Below are 13,090 nucleotides of genomic sequence, written 5' to 3' on the forward strand. Positions count from 1 at the left end.
ACTTTTACTCAAGTAGTATTTTCCTGGGTGACTTTCACCTCTACTTGAGTCATTTTCTATTCAGGTAACTTTACTTTTACTCAAGTATGAGAATTGGGTACCTTTTCCTCCACTGACCTCCAGTCTGTGGAGAGTGGGGTTAGAAACTGTCCCTCCCCCACTTTGACAAAGCACCTGAGGTTCTCACCACCCAGTGCTACTCCTCTGGGAGACATTACTGGGAGGTGGAGGCCGTGAGCTACTGGGATATAGTTGTGTCCTACCAGAGCATTTAATGCTAGGCGACTGAGGGCCTCACTTTTGGCCTAAAAAAATGAATCCTGGAACATCACACACAAGGGCAATCGGTTTGCCTACCACAACATGAAGAGGGAGATCGCCAATTCCCTGAAGAGCAACAGATTGACAGTGGTGGTAGACTTTGGGAAGGGAACCATCACTTTTTCTCAAGTGGGTATGAAACTGACCCAGCTACACCAGTTCAAGGCTCAGCTCAGCCAGACTGTGACTTGGATTCGGCCTCTACCGCATAGATCCTCCCAGTAGAGTCACAATTATAGAGACCCGGTAGTGGTCCTACTTTAGCCCTGCCACTTGGTGCTAACATGTGCCCTTTGTCCTGATCTTGCCCACATTCTGATTGTGTTCACAATTTTAGAGCGGTGTAGATAAGACACATTGTGATCTGATCTTCCTGACAATCTCCAGAGGTAGTCAAGAACCCATTGTCTGGATATTTTATTTAACCTTCATTTTAATTAGCCTTGTCAGTTAAGAACAAATTCTTATTTACAATGAATGCCTACCCTGGCCAAATGTGCGCCGCCCTATGGGACTCCCAATCACTGCCAGATGTGATTCAGCCTGGAACTGTAATGACGCCTCTTGCACTGAGATGCAGTGCCTTAGACTGCTACGCCAGTCGGGAGCCCATCGATATCAAGTGTAAACATATCATGATTGTCAAACCATTTAAATCATTATACAGGCCTTTAAAATTGGTGACAGGAAGCACCATTGACTAATGCAGTGTTCCCCAAACTCAGTCCTGGGGACCCCAATGAGGTTTTTGCCCTAGCACTACACAGCTGATTCAAATAATCAAAACTTGATTATTTGAATCAGTTGTGTAGTGCTAGGGCAAAAAGCTAATTGTGCACCCATTGGGGTCCCCGGGACTGAGTTTGGGAAGCGCTGGACTAATGGCATACTGTAAGCGATTGTCTTAAAAGAAATGCACGATTTTGAAAGAATATCTGTAAAATATTTTGCATACAGGGATGCACCAGCTAATCTGGTCACAATGTGGACACAGCGGAAGGATAAGAGACACATTTTAATAATAATAATAATAATAATACAAGCGACAAACCTTGATCAGATCACAGAACACGTTAGCTAGCACAAGGTGTAAATGAGGTTTATGACACTATTCACCAAGCACTGAACCAAATGTACCGTTGTCTCAGGTTTCTTGTATTTTACAATGTTGACATGACTCCATAGTATTTTGATTTAATGTTTTGTTTATGCACAAATAAATCGGTGTATTTAACTATTGCTTATTGTCTATTGTAAAGGATGTATTAAGGAAATGCATTATACAGTGAGGCTCAGAAATGACTTACTGAAATGCTGTCCGATTTGATTGAAGCATCCCTTTAGCACTGAAACACACTTCACCACTACTCACAATAAATGAGACCAGAGTTTGAGCTCCATATCTTCATCGCTCTTTTATTAAAAATGTAATAACAAATTGACCTTGATTTCTGCTGATGTTTACTCACCACGGACACAGTGAACATTTCCTTCACAGTAATGAAAAAGTAAGAGTATTGGCCCTAGAGGCCACTAAATTAAATGTAAAAAGAAAACAAGAGAATTGTATGATACACTACTCCAAATCACATTTTCAGTTTCACTGAAATGTTTTGTATTTTCCTGATTCTGTTTCTCTAAAAAGAGATACTGACAAATGTTTTTCAAGGACCTAAAGGCAACCCAACAAAAAAAAAAGGTGGGTATCAAATATATGTTTATCCAAATAGTTAAGATAGCACACTTCATTAAGCTTTCGGCTGCCATGGATCACAAAAAAATCTTGTATCCTAATTTCTCTCTGTCAAACCTGATTTCAATGAACCTATCAAATGGAGCTTTGTCACAACTAGTGGCACTATGTTCCAATGTACCCTCTGGAATAGAACCCTTTGGAATACCACTGACTTTAGGTCCCTTCAAATGGGCTACATCCTCTTCTAACACTATCAGTGTGACTAGACCTGTTAAAAGGTATGCACGTCCAAACAATAAAACATAAAAACATCTCGGCCACTGTCTCAACTATCCATGAATTTGTAAATGAATCCCATGTGTAATGTTCATAAATGATTTCCAATGGATCGCTTCGTGGTACACTGTGCTTTTCTTTTCCCCTCCGAACTCCATCTTTTCCTCTCGCCCCAATTGGTCTACCGTAGGCCTGTTATCCCCCAACCCAACAAGACATATTCCTCCCTTTGTCTGGGTAATGCTGGTCTTTACTTGACAACCATGGTGTTGTGATTCCTGATGGAGCACCAGGCCATGAAGATATCCCTGAAGGAGAGAAAGGAGACAAGTGTTAAAGTCAGTTAACATGTTCCCTTTTCTACTCCAACACCACTTTCATTTAAATGTCCTAAAAACAACATCAACCTTCCTCACAGAAATAAAGGAACACATACATTTAAATACAAACCCACACACCTGCAGTGAGTGGCGACACATTCATTGCTGCAGTACTCTTTGTCCCAGTCCGTGCTCTCTATTGCAGGATTGGTGCATCCTGCACGCACACACATAGTCAGAGGGCCAGAAACACCATCAGTGGCACCTGGAGACACATTGAACTCCATTTCCATCTGAAGAAAAATAGGGAAAAGTTGATGATTGAAACACCAAGCATATTTAACATGCACATTGGGTCAATTTACAAAGAAAAACCTCAGCCTACCTCTCCTGACGTGAACTCTTCCGTAACCGCATCCTCATCTGCACTTTGCGTCAAGTCAGTGGACTTTGCCAATTGCAGAGCCACTGTAGGGGTGGAGTAAGCAGATGTAGGTACAGTGGAATTGGTGACACAAATTGAGTTGGCGGTTGCGGTTGTCGTAACAATAATGGGCAAGGATGCGTCTGCTTGCAAAGAAGCAGGGACTATCGTGATCTGTAGTGGAGGGGGAGGTGTCGCGGTGATGGACACAGGAATCCCAGGTCCAGCACTTCCTCTGGGCTTGGCCTGGAGGGGAGGCGGGGCTGGGGAGTGTACCATCTGCTGGAGCCGCGGGGGAGGAGGGGCATGCTGCATCTGCTGCAGAGGTGGGGGCTGGCGTGGGGCTGAGGGCAGCAGGGTGCGCACACCGCCAGGGAGCACAGTCACCATGGAGGTGGGGATCTGGTGGAGCTGAGCCCCGGCCTGGAGCATCTGTTTGGAGATGATGATCTTGGTGATGGTGGGGGTCAGGGTGGCTGTGATGTTTGGGATCAGGGTCGGGATGGCTGTGGGGCCCAGGGTGAGGGGCTTGTGAGCCCCTGTGCGGGAGCGTGTGGTGACCTGGGGGACATCCAGAATGATGTTGGAGGTGCAGATGTTGGTGATGGTATTCTGGTCAGGGTTGTGCTGGGGGAGGCGGGAGGGGCGGGTGGGAGCCAGGAGGGCCACATTCACTGGCTCAGGCACTGGAGGTGGTGGTGAAGAGGCCGTGTCCATCATCTCAATAGAGGGCTAAAGAGAACACAGGAAAAAAAAATAATATATATATATATATAAAATTAATTGAATTGGTGAGATTAGAGTATATTACATTTGAGAAATGACATTTTCAATATAACATTGTCATGGCTACAGTCACACGATTTCTAAGCAAAGACAGGCCTAGAGATTTTACCTGTGAGAGCTGATTGGCTCTGTAAGCTGCTAATGCCTTCAAATAGTCATTTTTCGCGGCTTCCGTCTTCCTCTTATACACCTAATAGTGATGGAGGGTATAATTATGTAGATGAAGACAAGAGTAAACACCAATCCTGTTTACATGAATTACAGTATATCCTTTTATCCACAATGTCCTTTAATTGTTTTAAGTGTCCCGTAAAACTTCAATGAAACGCAGTCTCAAATAGCCGCCTGTCCCTTTTAATAGCCGGGCATTTCAACAAATAAATTCCTGTTTCAAATAAACACCGGGTTCAAATGAATTGTTTTACGAGTTTCCAGCAGTGTGTAACGTAAAGATTGGCAAAAGATGATAAAGGAAAGCAACATCATTGCCATGGATCAGACAGCTGTGTGGTTTGACATGCTCGGCTCAACTACAGGGGGCACAAAGCGCAACGAATAAGCTGTGTGCATTTAGAAAATAGACTAATACATTTTACATTTTTTGTTATTTAACCTTTATTTAATTAGGCAAGTCAGTTAAGAATTTTTATTTTATTTACAATGACGGCCTACTGGGGAACAGTGGGTTAGCAGCCTTGTTCAGGGGCAGAATGTGTGTCAGCTCGAGATTCGATCCAGCAACCTTTCAGTTACTGGCCCAACGCTCTAACCACTAGGCTACCTGCCACCCCTGTAAATAAGCACCTGGGCTATTCATTGAAGTTTTACAGTATATCTTTTAGTAAAAGTGTGTATTGTATACCTGTTTCTGCTCTTCCCCAAGGCTGTCCCACATGGAGGCTACGATCTTGGACACCTCTCCAAATGTGGCATTGGGGTTCTGGCCCTTGATGGCAGCCTGGGTGTCCCTGAAGAACAGGGCGTACGCAGAGACGGGTTTCTGGGGCTCGTTGGGGTCTTTCTTCTTCTTTCCCTTCTTCCCTCCTCCAGGCCCTGCCGTAGCGGCCACCATGGCCGGCTTTCCCCCGCCGCGCCTCACTAATGCAGGGGAGATGGAGGAGGAGAGCATGGGGGCAGAGCCTGGCATGGTGGAGAGGTGGGAGAGAATTGCAGGGGAGACCGACAGGGACATTGGAGAGTCAACCAGCACACTCTTCTGGGTGACAGTGGGACCAGTGGACAGAGAGACAGGGAAAGATACAAGGCCAGATCAGTTGACTTAGCAAGACTTCAGCAACACATGACAAACCAACAAGTCCTATACATATAAATAAACATACAAACAGACACTCACCCTGAAGTCATCCATGTCATCATCCTGGAGGGAGCCTGCTGGAGAAGGCGTGGCAGACAGCTGGTCAGGGGACTTGGAACGGGACAGAATGTTCCCGCCATGAAGACCAAGCCCAAGCTGGGCACTCAACTCTGATTGATCAATAGTGGTTAGCTGATTGTGTCCCAATAGGCCATGATTCATGTCACCAAGAGGAACATCAATGGTCATTGGAGAGGAGCTGCTGAAATGGGAGCCAATGGAGTGGCCAAGTTCCTAGAGAGACAAAGACAGGAGTTTTCACAAGTCTTAAAGGATTACAATTTGAAAAATACATTATTGATGCAGAAAGTCTTCTAGTAGTATTCATAAGTACACCACTTACCACCCCCAGTGTTGAGCTGAGTAGGGCCCCCCCTCCAGACTGGCTCATCACCCTAAGACTCAGGTGCTCCAGGCCCTGAGAGTTTGGGTTCACATAGGTGGAGGCAAAGGAGGGGTCATTGCCCCCCACCACAGCATTCCTCGCCAGGCTTCCAACCCCAGAAGGACCCCCTGTTCCCCCCGATAGTTCCCCAAAATGGGACACCTCGTCCCCCACACTGAGGGCCGAGTCCTGGTCCAGGGAGATGGGAGGGATCTCAAACACTTCATCTCCAAGACTGGGGGTATGGAATGTCTGCTAAACAGAGAGAAGGAGAAGGACAACTGTTAATGGGACAAATCGATTACATGAACATTTTCGGTGTGAATACACTGCACAATGTGAATAATACGCATTGCGGAATGTGTGCAGGCTTTGAGGATCATGACACCCACCTCAGAGGAGAGAAAAGGATGACCTGTCCCAGAGATGGTGAGGTAAGTATCACTGCCTCCCGGAAACTGCAAAACACACATTGTTTTCATGTTGTGTGAATAGTCTCTCTTTTTTGTTTAGAAATAGGCCCCATACCTTGTTAACTGGGTCGTATCCATTATAACCCTGTGCTTCCAAGAACTCCTGGTCAGCATTCTGATCGGTGCCATCAGAGAGGTCAGAGTAAAAATGAAGATCCATCGTGACAGACCAATCAAAATTGTGCAATTTAACAACCAAGAGTGGTGAGCTCTTTGTGATGCAGTCTCCTAGCCACTGAGCTATAATAAGAACTCCAAACTAGCTAGAGAGCACCATCATGCCAAAGGAGACGAATCAATCGCCTCACTTTAATTGGTGTGCTAGATTGCTAACCACTAGCTGTACATCAATATATGTAAGCTGATAAATGTTAGCTAGGTAACTTTGATTTACAAAATTACATTGCAAGTAAAGGATTTGTTCAGCATTATCAGAGAGCTAATTAAGTATTTGACAAAATTAATTTAAAGTACTTAACTAGCTGGCAGGCTAGCCAACAATGCTAATGATACCTTCCAGGGTATCATTCCGATTTAGCTCACGTTTGCTGTTATTTTTAACTAATTATGGGAACAATCTTTGTTCCCCATAAAAACCTAAATGTGCCCGTATGATATTTAGCTAGCTATAAGCAATGTGTCAAAATCACGTTGATAGGGTTCATTCGGTCCCTACTCAGCAAGCTCGACCACTAATTTTAGGCAGATATATTAGAAAAGGAGGAGAAAGGAATCCCATTGGTCAATGAATTGAACGTATAACGCATCACCAAGCAGCCTGTAGACCAATCGCGTTCACGTTGTCATGCTGCGTCAACACGGTTGCAAAACTAATCGCCACGCCATCGCTTCTCAAAATCAGGGTTTCGAGAAACCTGCTTATTTTCCTCGAACGTACGTAAATGTTACGATTCCAAAGCTATACGATATCACAGAAAACAAGTTATTTATATGACGGAAAAGATTTGCATTGTTGTACTTCTTGACGAAATTATTGCTAATGTTTGGTTTTTGAGCTAATGCCCAATTGACTGCTATTCACTAATTGAAGGAGAGCTCTCCTTGTTCCAGAATGCTCGGCACACTGCCGACGCATACATTTCCCATCTCCTCAAAAGTATACATTTAAATTCAAAAGGGCCACATTGCAAAAGCAAGTGAAATAAACAAAAATGTACAGTAAACATTACGCTCACAAGTTACAAAATAAAAATATTTCAAATGTCATGTGTCTATAGTGTTGTAATGATGTGCAAATAGTTAAAGTACAAAAGGGGGAAATAAACAAGTATTTAGGTAAAGATGAAATAATTGCCCTTTTCTTGTGGCAACAGGTCACCAATCTTGCTGTTGCGATTGTACACTGTGTCCAGTGAGTAAGTGACTCGACGCTCTTGATAGCAGACAGGACTCTCATTAAATAGTTTGATGGAAATATCGCTGGAACGTCTATCGACAAATCTCACTCTACTTGACGTCGATATATAACTCTGCTGAGACCTATCCAACATGTCTAGGAAGTTGGGATAGAGGTCAATTTGGAATTATGTCACCATTGTCCTAAGAAAGGGCTGTACACCCCCTCGTGGATTATCAAGGAATGGATTGGTGTGATGGTGTAAATTAGGTGGTTTCCAGTTTCCACTAACAGACTGAATAGGTTTCGAAAAAGTTTTGCCTAAGTATAGGCGTAATGAATACACCCTTGTTTACAGGGAGGCTATAACTACGGTACTTAGCTAAATATTGTCATAGTAAAAACGTGGTGTGATAATAGCTGTGATAGTTTATCAGCTTTACAAATGACAACCAGCATGATGGACGTGTCAAATTAGTGTTGGGGAAGTTTTGGTTAACAAGCTACCTGGCGTGGCTAATTCTTAGCATAGACTGAAGGCTATTAAAAGTGGAAAGACGGTAAAAAATATCAAGGCGTTCAGTAGACTTAACCACACTCAATCTTCAGTAAAAACATTTTTACAAATTCCTACGCTTCTTATCCTCTCTCTTACCTCCATCCTCGCACTACATCGGTCCACTTATTTTCTAATTAATTGTTTTAGTTGATACACTTGGTTTCCGGGTTTCCTTGATTCGGGGAAATGACGTCACTTAGATTCCGTTGGCCTTATTTACTGGTTATCATCGGTAATAATGTATTTGATAACAAAACATACCATAAGAATGCTATTTACAACACACAACTCACAATCAAATTACGTAAAATATAACAATAAGGGGGTTGTTCAAAAATATATATACTTTATTGAAGAACGAGTTGCCCATTTAAAGTAACCCCAACAAATATTGCCCAACATAATTCAATATAACATTAATGGGTGGGTGAATATTCAGTAGAGCTAATACATACCAGTACTTGCAACTATAGCACATGAATTGGAGCCCGAAGCATATCAGTGTCACTCGGTGCCGCGATAACTAGTCGTCCGGGGGAAGAACCGTGCCGGATGGCCCGAGCTGGTGGGCTGGCCCGCGAGGGCCACCTTTTGAGATGGAGAGATAGTGGGTTTGTTATAAAGCCATATAGAACGAAAACCAGTTATGCAATCAATGCCGGTCGCGGGTAATTGATCGAATTTTCGTTGATAGAATTGAAGAAACATGGCAGCGCGCTCACACTAAAAACATCTCTAAAAGTCTCATTGGCGCTTGAAAGGCAGGAGAAAATTCACTCCAGTATAGGCACCAGATAAGGTACGCCAGATTCAACTCGTCGCTTTAGACTGCTTTCCGGTGACCACTTATAAACGTAAATAGATTGTGACCAGCGCCATGCTTGTTTATGTCAGAGCACATGTCCACTTGATGGATATCTGGTATTGCAACTTTACACTGTTCGTGTCCCCTGAAAAACGCCTGTGACTAGAAGGAGTAGGTTAACAAAGCACCAACCTTAACCGAAGTCTCAACCTGCCACCTTAATTATTCTAACCTGCTGCATAAATTCTCCTTACCTGTATACGAAACAGTTGCTTCCGGTCAGAACCCTGAAAACCAGCGACCTGGGGCATTGGTTTCTGCCTTCACAAACATGGGATTTTCCCAAATATACATCTTCATTTAATCCTTTTTAAAACTCAAGATTGTAAGTGAACAGGGAAAATGCCTGAAAAAAACAGCTTTTTCTTGACAGCATGTGTTCAGCTATTTCACACAAATACACAAGGACAAGAGGACTTGGCTGCTTTCACTGTAGATTGTTATTCATATCACAGATACATTCAGGTCATAAAACAAGAATATTAACTCATCGTGGTCATCTTTGCACCATAGCACACAACTGACCAGTTCTACATTGTACAATACACCCATCTTCATAGCACTGGATCAGTAACTTATATACCGATACCCCCCCCACCACCACCTTTACCCTACCAGAAAAAATGTACATCACAAATTGGACCCCTTCAAGTTCACTGACTCAACAGGGAGCAGAAATGGCCTATGACATCAGACTCAGGCATCATGGGAGCAAAGTTCTGGTCTGCTCAGTACGCATGTCCTCTCGTCCAGTTATACTGGAGGACTAGCTAGGAGGTTCTTTGATCAAATGCCTTCACAGCAGGGCTCCCCTTAAAGCTGAGACTGGGAATGGGTTTGAGGGAGAAGAGGAGCAGTGGGTTGAGAAACAGAGTTGGGTGTGGACTCACTGTGTGGTAGAGGGTGCCAAGGGGATGGTCATGGAGGGAGAGGGAATATCATGAATGAAGGGAATGGAAAGAGTTGGGTGCAAACCTGGTCCTTTCCAAAAATCTACATAAACCAAGTGAGTAAGAAGAACAAAAACCAAATTCATCCAAAATTCAATATATATATCATGATAAAAATAAACAATGAGCAATAACATGAAAGGGAAAAGAACATGATTTTTCTGGGACTATATCAGACTAAATGGGCTTGGTCAATCCTCTGAGCTGGAGGAAGAGTCTGAGTCCTTCTGAGCCATGATGACGTCGTCCAAAAGGGCCTCCCTGTCAGAACTCTCGTATCCGCCTTGTGACAAGCTGTCGCCACCTTCCATCTTAACATCAAAGGCTTGAGTCAGGAAAGGGGAATTCTCCAAGTCTTCGTCCTCCATCATGTAGGCCCCGTCTGAGACCAGGGTCTCTTCTACACCTCCGCCCAGGACTGGGTCCTCCAGCGGGGCAGGCTGAGGGGCATGGTGGTGGTGGCGGCGGCGGACTCTCTTGGGGATGACAGAGCGTGCAGAGAGGAGCCGGTGGAAGAGGCTGTCTGGCAGAAAGCCCTGGAAGGACAAAATGGAGTGAACCAGGATCAGTTTTTGGAAATATTTTACAATGTGAAGCAGAACTGATTCACTGAACTTGATGTGTGTGCTAGGGCTGGGCGATATGACGATATATATATCGTGTGACTATAGATGTTTTCTATCGTTTCATATTATGCTCTATCGTTTATTTCATTGTGTTGCAAATCACTCTTTACGGCAATATATTTGGTCAATTGGACAACACTTTGTGTTCATGTGTGGAAGGAAATTCGCAACACAAACATGGAGGAGAGTGAATGTGACACAGAGCACGGAGACAGAGCTCGTACCTAAAAGAGGGGCTACTTCGGTTGTATGGACGTGGTTTGGGTACGAAGTCTGGCACGGACCAGAAAACCGTCCTCTGCAAAATATGCCTCAGGCCAGTCCCAACAACAGGCTCAAACCACTAACATCTTTTACCACCTACGCAATAATCATGTGAAACAGTACAGAGAGTCTACGGACGAGACCCAAAAAAGTATAGTCGAGTGCTCAAAACAAACCCCCAACTCAAACGTTGCAAGAGGGTTTTGCCTGCGGCACACCATATGGCAAAGAATCACGAAGCTGGAAGGAGAGAACATCTGCAAAGACACAGCCCCAATATACACGGCTGAGAAACGGGGGTTTCGTGAGTTGGTGCTAACACTCGACCCACGGTACCAAATGCAAATTGATAAGACTAATTAATGCCAAAATAACATGCAAAACAGGCAAGCCCCCCAAAAAATAAATAAATAAATATATATATATATAACATTAATATTTCATATTTTGTTACATGCTTAATTGAATATTTGCACAAAGGTTCTAAATAAAAGGAGAAATAATCAAATGAGTAAGTACCTTTTATTTATAATAATAAAAAATGTAATAAGAAATAGGCCTTTACATGTGGTCATTTCATATAAACTATTTATTCATTGAATTTACAGAAAATGTGCTCTATCGTGATATGTATCGTTATCAGGATTTGAAATGACCTATATCAGGATAGGAGATTTTGGCCATATCACCCAGCCCTAACGTGTACTGTAAATAAGTCAAGGGTACTCACAGAGCTCTGGACCATCTCAGCCCATTCTGGTGCCACTGCACAGTCAGGGTTCTCCTCCAGAAACTCCCTCAGATCCTGCAGCATAGGTCCATACGTAGCCCCAACCTGAATAAAAGGGAAAGAAAATCCACCCTTAAGCAATCAACATCCACAAATAAATATTTGACCGAGGATCCCAATGCACCCATGTAATTCATCCTTTGCCATTTCTCACCTTCTTTCCTGTCCTCATATCAATGATCTTAACCTTCTCACTGCCCAACAGTGCTGCGGTCTTCTCAGTTCTCTTCTTCCTCCTCCTCCTCCTCTTCTGGTTCACAAGGAGCTAGGGGGGGGGACGACGACACACTGTGAAAATCTCAAATGATACTGTATTTCTCAGAAAGTGCAGCACTTCTGGCCAGAGCCTCAATTGAGACATGGACATACTCCTTCCAGGTAAATCTACCTCCAACATGTCTCCCTCCACCTCATAGTCTGGGTTCTCTTTCAGCCAGTTGGGCAGGTCTCTGCGGCGAGGGGCTCGCTCCCCACTCAGCACTGTGCCCGTCATGGCATCGACCACCGGGACCGCTCCGTCTGGCTCTGACAACTAGGTTGAAGATTATGAATGAGGCATGATAAATGCAAACATTACATGAATGTTTGAGTACGTAGATTTCAGAGAGTTTGTTTAGTCAGTTTTTGCGGGTTTGTTTCTTTGTCTGCACATCTGTGTATTATGAGCAGTCTTAACCTCTGACTATGACAATGTGCACTAGTATTGTATATGTGTACTTCTTGGTCCCTACGCGTCCTGCGTCCGCTCCCCTCTCCCCCTGACCCATTGGACATCAAGGCATGCTTAGAGAAGGTCAGCTTCAGCCCCTCCTCCTAAGAGAGTAGGAAGTTAAAAAAAAGGGGATGGAGAAAGACAGACAATTTAGTCATTCCATCTGTACCTCAGTCAAAGAAGCTTTATCCCAATGTACTTCAATGGCCTAAAAAGCTGAATCAGGTGTTATTACTGGGCTAGAACAAAATACTGACCACTCTGTGGGTCCCCCAGCACCAGAATTTATTAAACTTTTCTGTGTTCCTCTCATCTCACCTTCAGGAGTTTGACGGTGAACTCAGATTCCTGTCCGTCTGCTCTTTCTCCACCGGGCGTGCTGTTGCCTTTCCGCATGAGCCGTGCAAAGCTGAGCTCATCCCCTGCCCCTAGGTCGTCAGAGCCTGGGTTGAGCTGGGCATCAGAGGCATAGCGCCGCCCTGTTGGCCACTGCCCAGACAGCACCAGGATACAGAGGCTGTCCAGCCGGTTTATCAACACACGGTCCTGAGGGAGAAACCAGCCAATCACTCCACCAAAACAACAATCCCTTCTACTGTACAGTTCATATTCAACTTCCTGTTAATACTGTATTTGAAGTACTATTGTGCAAGCAACCAGAACATCATCCACATATCTGGATCCATCCATACTCTATAGTTGCAGACTGTACATGTCCCCAACCTACATACCTTGGGCCAATCAACCCTGAATGGGTCGGTAAGGGACTCTGGTGGCGCACCATCTTGAGATGGAGTCATTGAGAGCAAGCTGTTCTCCCCATCTTCCTCCATCTTCAAAGCAGCTGAAAACAGAATAAAAAAAAACCCATCAATGTGTGTTGTCTTATCTCAATCCTCACACTTCAATAT

At 44.1% G+C, this 13,090-nt stretch overlaps 2 protein-coding genes across 15 annotated transcripts in view; both read right to left on the reverse strand.

Annotated features, from left to right (window-relative positions):
- Window positions 1-1,717: 1,717 nt before the first annotated feature.
- On the reverse strand, window positions 1,718-8,207 carry LOC110530593 (TOX high mobility group box family member 4-A). Of its 9 annotated transcripts, none has more exons than XM_036986236.1 (10): window positions 8,069-8,152; window positions 6,112-6,171; window positions 5,976-6,041; window positions 5,542-5,835; window positions 5,178-5,432; window positions 4,686-5,039; window positions 3,933-4,013; window positions 2,999-3,769; window positions 2,752-2,906; window positions 1,718-2,601 (listed from the first exon to the last, which is right to left on the reverse strand). In XM_036986236.1, exons 1-10 carry the CDS (start codon window positions 8,072-8,074, stop codon window positions 2,544-2,546), a joined length of 2,100 nt encoding a protein of 699 aa, XP_036842131.1. In that variant the 5' UTR covers window positions 8,075-8,152; the 3' UTR covers window positions 1,718-2,543. The 9 variants fall into 9 exon arrangements, with proteins under 9 accessions (XP_036842131.1, XP_021469472.2, XP_021469475.2 ...); XM_021613797.2 differs by having other exon boundaries at window positions 5,542-5,838; XM_021613800.2 differs by lacking the exon at window positions 6,112-6,171 and having other exon boundaries at window positions 8,069-8,207.
- Window positions 8,208-9,254: 1,047 nt separating this feature from the next.
- LOC110530592 (chromodomain-helicase-DNA-binding protein 8) overlaps window positions 9,255-13,090 on the reverse strand; it is a 29,557-nt gene continuing 25,721 nt past the window's right edge. For all 6 annotated transcript variants that reach the window (XM_036986232.1, XM_036986230.1, XM_036986231.1 and 3 more), the window contains 7 exons: window positions 12,911-13,023; window positions 12,498-12,725; window positions 12,185-12,280; window positions 11,856-11,999; window positions 11,622-11,732; window positions 11,408-11,512; window positions 9,255-10,323 (listed from right to left, as the gene is read on the reverse strand). In XM_036986232.1, coding sequence (XP_036842127.1) covers window positions 9,979-10,323; window positions 11,408-11,512; window positions 11,622-11,732; window positions 11,856-11,999; window positions 12,185-12,280; window positions 12,498-12,725; window positions 12,911-13,023 — 1,142 coding nt within the window. In that variant the 3' untranslated portion in view covers window positions 9,255-9,978. The remainder of the gene's footprint in view (window positions 10,324-11,407; window positions 11,513-11,621; window positions 11,733-11,855; window positions 12,000-12,184; window positions 12,281-12,497; window positions 12,726-12,910; window positions 13,024-13,090) is intronic.

This window comes from Oncorhynchus mykiss, chromosome 8 (assembly GCF_013265735.2).
Source record: "Oncorhynchus mykiss isolate Arlee chromosome 8, USDA_OmykA_1.1, whole genome shotgun sequence".
NCBI classification, from domain to species: domain Eukaryota; kingdom Metazoa; phylum Chordata; class Actinopteri; order Salmoniformes; family Salmonidae; genus Oncorhynchus; species Oncorhynchus mykiss.

Coding starts and splice junctions, on each gene's coding strand:
- LOC110530593 (XM_021613794.2), bottom strand. CDS start 6,216: ATGGATCTTCATTTTTACTCTGACCTCTCTGATGGCACCGATCAGAAT. Junction 6,042..6,111: donor GATACGACCCAGTTAACAAG/GTATGGGGCCTA, acceptor TGTGTTTTGCAG/TTTCCGGGAGGCAGTGATAC. Junction 3,770..3,932: donor GAGCCAATCAGCTCTCACAG/GTAAAATCTCTA, acceptor TGTTCTCTTTAG/CCCTCTATTGAGATGATGGA.